The sequence below is a fragment of the Lolium perenne genome, chromosome 6, assembly GCF_019359855.2.
Source record: "Lolium perenne isolate Kyuss_39 chromosome 6, Kyuss_2.0, whole genome shotgun sequence".
Classification (NCBI taxonomy): domain Eukaryota; kingdom Viridiplantae; phylum Streptophyta; class Magnoliopsida; order Poales; family Poaceae; genus Lolium; species Lolium perenne.
In genome coordinates, this window is record NC_067249.2 from 36158656 (window position 1) to 36168532 (window position 9877).

At 40.4% G+C, this 9877-nt stretch overlaps 1 protein-coding gene across 1 annotated transcript; it reads right to left on the reverse strand.

Annotated features, from left to right (window-relative positions):
- Window positions 1–8216: 8216 nt before the first annotated feature.
- On the reverse strand, window positions 8217–9200 carry LOC139832349 (protein FAR-RED IMPAIRED RESPONSE 1-like). The gene has a single exon (XM_071822081.1). It carries the CDS (start codon window positions 9198–9200, stop codon window positions 8217–8219), a length of 984 nt encoding a protein of 327 aa, XP_071678182.1.
- Between the last annotated feature and the right edge of the window lie 677 nt (window positions 9201–9877).

Sequence of the window (9877 nt, forward strand, 5' to 3'; positions counted from 1 at the left end):
ATCCGGATGAAGATGAGGCACACATGCGAAACTGGGATGGAGGCGAGGCACGCCCGCGAAACTCCGGAGTTGGGCAAGGGCGGTCGTTCTCGGGGGAACGCGGACGGCGCCGGGTCGTCGTTATCTGTCGCGCTAAGAAATACTACGGCCGCACCTCCCCTGCCTCGCCCTGAATCGGCGCCTCCCTCCCTCACCTCCAGCTTGGTGGAGTACTGGACCGCCATTCATGGCAGCGGAGATCTTGAGCTCAATCAGCAGTCCTGATCCATTGCGGCGGAGAGCCGGCCTAGGATCCATGGCCCTCCACGCCCCGCCCCATGAGGAGAACCTCTGGCCGACCTCGTCAATCCAGGGCGGGCAAGCCTCTCCTCCTCTGGGCGGTCGGGTGAGGGCGGCGGCTCCGGTCTGGCCGAAGATCGAGCAGGTGGGGCAGTGTTCTGTTCGAGAGGAAGGGCCCTGTTCGTGAGGGACAGAGAAATAACGGTTCAATGGCATCAATGTGTAAAATGCAGTTCGGTGGGAGGGTAAAACCGTCCAATAAAAAGTTGGAAGAAAATTTTGGCAGGAACCTTAGCTCCTTTATTATTAGGTACTAGTTGAATGCCGTGCGTTGCTACGGTTTTTTTTCTCTCGCAATGTGTCAATAAAATAGTTGTAAAACTTTAAAAAGATAACACAAGAAATTCAAAAAAACTCATAAGATTCTAACCCGTCTGAAGTATATGTTGGCAACCATTATATTTGACATCATTTGAATATGAATAAGCATTCCACTAACTATTCTATATTAAAAAAATGTCCTCCTCGATGCTCCTTAAAGTATGTCGTACAATGTATGGAATATTTTCGTGTGCTTCGTTTTTATGGTACTGGAGCAAGCGTACCAAAAAATTCTTCTTGAGTTTAAAAACATTCTGCACAACAATACTTATTATTAGCATGCATGTATAATTGTACCGGAAAAAAAATGAAAAGTGCAACATAGAATACCCACCGTGCATATTGAATGAACCACTTCTTTACCATTCCATGAGAATATAATATAAAAAATAAAATAACCAGACGCATTTCTGCACATAAATATCTCATCATTATATTTTATAATGAAGAAAGTAAAACATATAGATTTATTTTTAGAGATACTCACATGCTTGGATTTTGCGGAACACCAACTGGTGACCTACCTGGTTAGAAAAATATATCGGCATCCCAAGCAGGTTGTGCTAATTCAAGTGCATCGCTTAAGTAGATTGCAATTCTTTGTAACATCAATTGCATGTGGTGTGATCGAACCATTTTACTCTCCATTGACGGATGCACAGAAAGAGGATCAATAACAGACACACAACATTCATGCTTATCAATGGAAAACAAGTTAAAATGGCCCCTCGATGCATAATGAAGCAAAACCTTCAAAAAAGATAACAATTAGAAACACTTATAATGTGACACCATTGGATAAGTGAATATATTTACCAATTTGCGTGAAGAAATTTTTGTAGTCTATCCCAGGGCAACTATCGAACAATGTTGCCAGCGACTGGATATTTGGCTTTACTCGCCATTTTGCACCTTGCGCGGAATCCAACATCGCCGTCTGAGAAAGAACTATTTAGACAAATAGTAATAACAATAAAAATACATATTATAGTAATTATAGTAACTTACATAAAAACGTAGATCCATGTAGTGCACATCAGGCTCTACCAACTGCAGGACCTTGTCGCATGCCAATATACGTATTCCGAAGTTGAAGCAGTCATTGTCGATCCTAAGTATGTCCTGAATTTTCTTAAGACTCAAACTTATTAGATACAGTTTAGAGCTCTGCACCCATTCCTTTATGTGAGGAAAAAATATTAAACATGATGAAATCATAGCAATGCATTTTCACTTTGACCAAGGCTTAGAGCTGTATTTTTTTTTTGTTCGTGGGTTATCCGCTGCTTCTTGAGATGTTCCTCTTTCGCCATAGGAGACATTTGATTATACCATTTATTGTCACGGGATTTAACTTTCAGATTTTGTTTTTCCCCCCGATTGTCCAAACGTACAAGGAAGAACATGTCATGATGTAAACGCAATGTATAATAGGGTGCAAGAAATTTACCTTGGGTAAGAGATGTAATAGGGTGTTGGTGATCTTTCATCATGGTATTTGAAAGCCGTATGCTCTCCTGATAATCAGCAATGAGCCCGTTCAATGATCATAGCACTAAAATTTTATCAACTTAAAGAAAGATGATTACTACCTTTATTTGCAAGGCTTAGAGAAGTAAGTTTTTTTTGTTGGTGGGCTATCCACAAATTCTCTAGGTGTTCTATTTTCTTATCTGCAGATAATCGATTGTACCAATTCGTTTGCCTTGTTCCATTTGTGCCACTTGCAGCTGTGTTGGTTAGATAAGACAACGGGGTACGCTCCCCCGGCGGAGATTCAGTGGAATTATTTCTCATCTGTTTGAAAACATAGAAAGGTTAGATGCGCCACATATGTGGTTTGGAGACTAAATTAACCATTCATATATAGGAGACATGCATATATTCATCACTTTGGGTACATTTTTCCTTGCAGTATATGTATGCAAACATAGAGTTTGATTACCACCGGCAGACGACGATTGGAGCGCGCAGTCAACGTTGGGAGAAGAACATGAGCGGTGCCGAAGAAATTTGTTGAAGAGGAGATAGACAACGCTGCGGTGCTCGCAAAATTTCGCAAAATTTGCCAACACTGCAGTGCGATCCCGTTCTATGTCACCCAGGAGACTGTGTTGATTGGTTTCGCAGAATTGCTAGGTGAAGTGCGCGCTGCTGATGGTGTGGCAAATCCGGTTGTATGGCAAAATTGCTTGCTCCCGTTCCAAAATTGTGGGATTGATTTAGATTGCTTGGTCCCGTTCCAAAATTGCTCCCGTGATGGATTGTCGTGATTGTAACTATTAATTTTTGGGAAAGCATATAATTTGTGGGATTTATTTTGATTGCTTGCTCCCGTGATTGATTCCCGTGATGGATTGCCGTGATTGCCGTGATTGTAAGTATCTGGTTTTGGATTGCTAATCGAGCACACCGCTCGATACCGTGATTGTAAATATTGTATTTCTGGGAAAGCATATAAATGGATTTTCCCGTGATGGATTGCCAGTTGCCGATCTGATTGTAATTAATTTCTGGCAAGTAAATGGATTTCCCCGGCGAGCCCAACAGTCCCATAAATGGATTCCCATTATTTCCGTGATGGATTGCCGAGGTGACTTCTCTGTTGTTGTTTGTTTTGGTAAGTATATAACGGATGGCTGGATGGCAAGCGGAAGACGTTTAGTAAGATTTGATGGTCAAGATGTCTCCAATCTTTGACATCAAACATTTTTGATGACGTACCAACTCGAATATAATAGTAAAGATAGATTGTTACTAGTAGCATTTTGTTCGTATTTTTTCAGCAAAAAACATCTACAGGTACACACATTCACAATCAATCCATACAAACTCTATTCAGCCATGTCAAGTTCATGTCACAGTAGCCATCCAAAATCGCGTACTAGTTAAAGTTCATTACAGTACATTCTACCATGCCAATTAAAATGGGCTCTAATGTCGATTTTGTTTGGTTGTGCAAGATACTAGTATATGGAATCGAGAGTAGCCAATTCTAAATTTGTGTTTGGATGGTCCATCTAATTGAATTGGGCGAAAACTCTAGAAAAAGGCCGACCTCTGGGAAGGGAAGAGACTCGCTCCGCGCGCGCCACGTGGTTGAACGTGGGACGCGGAATTTGCCGGTGGAGTGCCTCCGCGTTTGACACGTGTTGCTTTCTGGTGATTTTACAAACCGTCCACTTCTCGTAACGGGTCCGCTTCGCACTTATCGGGTTTATGGAGACCCGTTTCGTGTGTGGCTTTATCTCCGTTTTTTCCCTTATTCTTCTTCTGTCGTTTGGGAGGTTCGTGGGTTCTGGTTCTTTCGGCTCGTCGTCTCGTCGGCGGCGCTGCTATTTTCCCTTCTCCTCCGTTGCTGTCGAGAACCTCTCGCAACTCATCGTCGGCGGACGTTTTTCCTGCTCCAGAGGTAAGCGCCGTCGCATTTTTCTGGCTGCTTAGGTTTTCTAAGATCTTGGTTTTTCCCTTTGATTCGATTAGATCGAATCAGTTTTTTCCCTTTGTATTTCCGGGCAGTGAGTTTTCTGGGGAATTAATGGGAGGGAGGTAGCACTTTCAAATGGAAAATATGCGGAAGGCGGATGCAGATGCATTTTCCCTCAGTAAAGTCGTGTTTTTTTTCATCTATTTCTTTCGCTGCTTCTTGGTTACACACCTTCTGAGGAACATTAGTTAGGGTTTCCCTTTGTCGTAGTAGCCGCATGATTCCACAATTCGTGATGACATGCATGTTATTATTTAGGGTTTCTTGGTCTTTTTTCTTGTCGATATACCCGCCCTGGAGGAGCCGCTGAGTTTCCCGTGTCGTGTTGACATGCAGATGCGACGACTCTGGTGGTTCTTGTGGTTTCTATCTGTGTATTCTGCTGTATTGTTTGGTCTAGTTTTATCGCACATCGTACCTGAACTAGTTCTAGGGTTTGTCCAGTGCTTGTTCATAAGATGGTTTTGTACTCCTGTGTGTCCAGCCATTTCTGTCGTGTACTTGCTGTCCTTTGTGTATGGTACTTGTTCGTGTTTGTCCTTGGTACTCGTGTGACAATTTGTTCTGTACTTGTTCTCCTATATTTCTTGTACTTGTGAACCTGTATCTCTTGTAGTTGTGCACCTATAACTCTTGTACTTGTGCACCTACAACTCTTGTACTTGTGCACCTATATCTCTCGTACTTGTGCACCTATATCTCTTGTACTTGTGCACCTATATCCCTTGAACTTGTGCTCCTATATAACTTGTACTTGTGCACCTATATCTCTTGAACTTGTGCACCTATATAACTTGTACTTGTACTTGAGCACCGACTTGTATTGTAATTGTGCATTGATAAATTCATATTGGTCGGCGCCGTGCAGTATAGACTTGTACAATTTGTTTCTTTTCTAGAGTTTTCGTTTGTGCTAGTGTTTATCTGGTTGTTTTTTTGTCTAGTTTCCCTTGGTCTATTTGTTGTATAGTTTAGCGGCACCAAAGTTGCTACTCGGTTACACGTCTTTGCCAGTGCATGCGTGTAAATTATGTTGGTCTCCTTTGGTTTGTTTGGTTGTCGATGTATCTGCGCCAGAGGCGCGTATTGTTTTAGATGTGTAGTGAGGATATGCAATTGATACGACATAGGTGGTTTGTGTGGTTTCTCTTGTAATCTTTTTTTGTTTTCCTTTTTTTATAGTTTCAAAAGTGATAAGCTGCACACATCGTACCTGAACTAATTTTAGTGTTCTCCAGTGCTTGTTCAGGTTGGAACAGATGGCAGATCCAGGTTTTCACTCTCGTGCGGATATTCCTGACCATCTTCGTGAAGCAGTCGATCGTCACATCTCAGATATGTTTCCTGGTGAAATGCATAATGATGTAAGGTTTTTTATTATGTCTTTTGATTTTTAATTATTGTGTTATTGTAAATTGCATTCTTAATTGTGTTTTTTATTTACAGTTACGTTGTAAGCTAAGAGAAATGTGGAAGACTTTCTTCACTTCCTCGATGATAAGAATGGGACGTGTTCTTGTTGATCAGATGCGTGATATGGTTTCTCTTTTGTCAATTGAGTTGAAGAAGCAGCCATGTACCTGCAAGGGAAAGGATCCTGACACTAAAAATGATGGTACTAACGAGCCTTTCATGGACGAAGATCCTGAACCTGATGATTATTGTATTGAGGAATGTTGTCTTGATCGTGGGGGGCCATGTACTCGCAAGCGAAAGGAGCCTGGAACTGAAAATGTTGTTGGAAGTAGTTCTATGGCACAGGAGGATGATGCTTATGCAGACACCGATTCTGATGATTGTCTTGAGCTTAAGGAGCTAGATGGGGAAGAGGATGTTCCTGTAACTGCTTTGCATAGAATGTTGTTTGCTGATGTACTTCAGGCTCCTATGAATTACATTGAAGGGTAAGCGTTGGAATTCAATTTTCCATTTATTTTTCATCTTTTTTTTTTTCTGTATAGACGGATGTTTATTCCTGTTGTTTTTAACAATTGTAGTAGCGAGAAAATACTTGAAGTTGGTGGAAAGTCTATCAGCTGGCATAATTTCTACGTTGCTATGAAGGGTGGTGGTTTCATGGATCCTTCTGTTATGGATGTCTTTCTTAAGTGCGTTGACGATGGTCTTGATTTCTTATTTATTCCAAGCTCTTTGGCGGTACGTCATGTGTATATGTTTTAGATTTATCTATTTTTTAACTAAATGTTTTTAGCATTTATTTTTTTAAACATTTTCTTGTTGTTTCTTCCAGCATATTCTTGATGTGGACGAGGCGGACCCTATTCATCTTGCTGCAAGTTTTGCAGAACATGATCTGAAGTACTATGTTTTGGATAGGGAAGAGGCATGTTTGTCATGTTTTGTTTGCGCTTATATTTTTTCTATTACAAGTATTGTGAATGCTTTCTTATTTCTCGTGGGATTGTTTATTTTCAAACAGGTCTACATTGCTTGTTGCGATTACAGCCATTGGTGAGTTATCTTTGTCGACATCCATTTCAGGAAATTTAGAGTGTCTAGCTCACTGAAGTTGACTGAATCTCAGATGGCTTCTACTGAAAGAATTGTATGGTTTTCGTTGCAATCTAGCTACTTAAATAATTATTTGCACATGACAACAATAACTTTTATTTTTTAATCTTTCAGTGCAAATCATTCAAGAAACTTTACAGTCATCTTCATGGTGTCGAGGGATTAAATATCTCATCGTTCAAGATAAAAGTTTGCGGCACCCCTTCTTGTTCAGAGTAATCATCTTTTCTTAATGTGAACTATGATTTTATATTGTTTACTGTGTTTGGATTTAGTTGTTTCTTTCTTTCTGACCATTAGGAAAAGCACGAGGCGTGACTGTGGTATCTATGCAATGAGGTTCATTTGGATATTCAAGGCTAATTTTTACCCAGATGTATTCAAGGTAGGTAATGTGTTGTGTTCATACTTTTATTTAATAGTATATAAGACAGGTTTTTAGTTATCGTTCACTGTATAATAGTACATGTCAATGGTTCTTTTTAGTACTTGTGCATCCTTTTTTTAGTAGTTGTGAACTTTTTCGTTCGGCGCTCGTGCTTTCTGAATTTTTGTGCATTTTTCGTTTAAGATAACTAATCATTGTGTTGTTTTGTGTTTTTCAGGCTGACATCGAAAGTTTTCGATAGTTCTTCACCGGAATGATGCTCACTTATGATTCTCCTGATTATTTGGCAAGTTTCGTCTGTGACGCAGGATCGAAGAATTCAAAAGTAAGTACTGTTTTTTAATGGTTAACCTTTATTCACCAGTGAAGTCAATGAAGTGAACTTGATTGTACAAAAATAAGTAGATAAGAACATTACATATCCATTTCCATTTTCTGTATCATATATTCTAAATATTCCTGTGGCCTCCTCCTTGATTTATTCCTACTTTTGTTGCTCTCCTTTTGATATCCTTTGTTCATTGTCGACCTCTGCAAAAATAAATAGATTTTAAATTTATGTTTAGCCTGTCGGAAAAAGCAGATTATTTGCATCAGTAGGTTTTCATCACTGACAAAGTAACTTCATGGGCACACTTACCTTGTTAATATGTTTCTTGTACCAAAAACTAGATATTCCATGTTGCATCTTATTCTTCCGTTGTGGTAGTACATACCGTACGTGTTTCCTGGTTGTGTTGTTCTTTCTGTTGTGTTACTATCGTTATTTCTGTGTGTGTTGCTTGATTGATCATGTGCTGTATTGCTTGTATATCTCTGCTGTGATGCTGCTGCTTCTGCTGCTGCTGCTTGTGCTGTTGCCTGTGCTGTCTCTGCTGCAATTTGTGCTTTCAGTGCTTCACATCCTGTTCTGTTGTGTCCTGATTTTTTGCAGTGTCCGCATTTTATTTGTCTTGTTTTCTGTCTTTTTTCTGAACCTGGCATCATTCTGTCTCCTCTTTTTGTTCCTCTTCTGTCGGACATTGGTGGGTCACGTAATGTTTCGTTGCTACCTGTTTCTTCATCGTGTAGTTTTTTAGCTCCTTCATCTTCTCTTATTGCTGTCAGCACTTTTGTTTCCATATCACGCATACACTGAATCATGACATTTTATGCTTTGTCATTTGGGCACGCTTTGTTGCAAAGTTCTGCCATATGGCTCATCACACCGGCAAACTTTAGTGTTTCATCTCCACAAGAAGCATCTGCGACATTTCCTAATGTTGCGAGTTCCATGTCTATGTCTTTTCTCCATCTTTTAATCACAAAATTCTCTGGCAAATCATTGATCTCCATGTGAACCATTGCTTTTATTACATGGCAGCAATGTATACCATCCCTCTGCATCTTTTTGCAGGAACACATGAAGTTCTTTTTTTCATCGTCAAATGTGACGTCAAACAACTCCCTTTTGAATTCCATGTGGTTGTAGAATTTCACTATTCTTTTCAGCCGCAGGTGGCGACCAGGTTCAAGTGATCCATCTACCTTGAATGCCGTGTTGTTTGTGATCTCGATCTGGAACTTCTCGAATATTTCATGCGTGAATTGTTCAAGAGCTTGCTTCTCAAACGGATGTCTTGTTACTAGTTTTGCTGTTTTCAGTGTTGATGTGAGCTTCTTCTTGTCCAGGGCAGATAAGCACTTGTCTTGTATGACCTCATATTGCTCAAGGAACATTGTTATTGTGTCTGTGTGCTGGCTATAGCATTTCCACATGTTATTTGTGCTCTCGCTCCTTCCTGTGCTTGATGAGAATGGGTAAAATTTATCCATGAAGTACGCTGGTACCCACCTGTGTCTTATCCTGAATAACTTGCTTAGGTGTTCTTCTCCGCCAGCATTGTAATCCTTTATCACTTTATTCCATCCCATTTCGAACTCATCTGGTGTGAATGCGTTCTTCGCAATGTACATTAGCATTTCCGACAGCCCTGAGTTTTTTGCAAAGAAGGTGCTCTCTTTCTGACTCATCTTGGTCACGATGTGGTAGTAGCAGTTCCTGTGGGTTGTAGACTTTAGAACTGTTTGTATTGCTTTCTTCATTGCTTTGTCCTGGTCTGTTATTATTGTCTTTGGTTCTTTTCCACCCATGGCCTGAACAAATGTTTCCAGAACCCATATAAATGTTTCTGTTGTTTGATCCTTGTGAAAGCAACGGCAAACAAGATCTTTGTGGAGTCAGTGATTATTGACCCCAACTATAGGAACAAATGGTAATCCATACTTATTTGTGCTGAAAGTTGTGTCGAAAGATATGTAGTCACCGAACAGCTTGTAGTTCATTACGCACATTGCGTCCATCCAAAACAGGCTGCGAACTCTTTTTTCGCTGTCTATTTCCATGTCATGATAGAAGCCGTGCATCTTTTCTCGGAGTGTCTTGAAGCGTTCTGCACTTCGGATGTCATGGTCCTTCTCTATTTGTTGTTGTTTACTCTTTATGTTGCTTAGATCAACAGCATCGAAGGGTATTCCACGGAATTTCCCTCTGATCGACCGAAAGATTAACATCATCTTCCTTGGTGGCAGACGTCCCATCTGTAGTAGATGAATTAATCTCCTGTCGAGATCAGTCATCCTTTTGTGACAGTGTGCAAACCTAATTAGATAGTCTGTTGGTTCCAGCGGGTGGTTGTGTTCTAAGTGAACCTTCTTGATGTACCAGTATCCATCAAATTGTCTTACAATTATGTGTGCTTTACAGCCAGTCTTCAGTAGTACATTTGTTCTCCTATGCGACGATGGTTTGGCATCTGTGTTTGTGCATC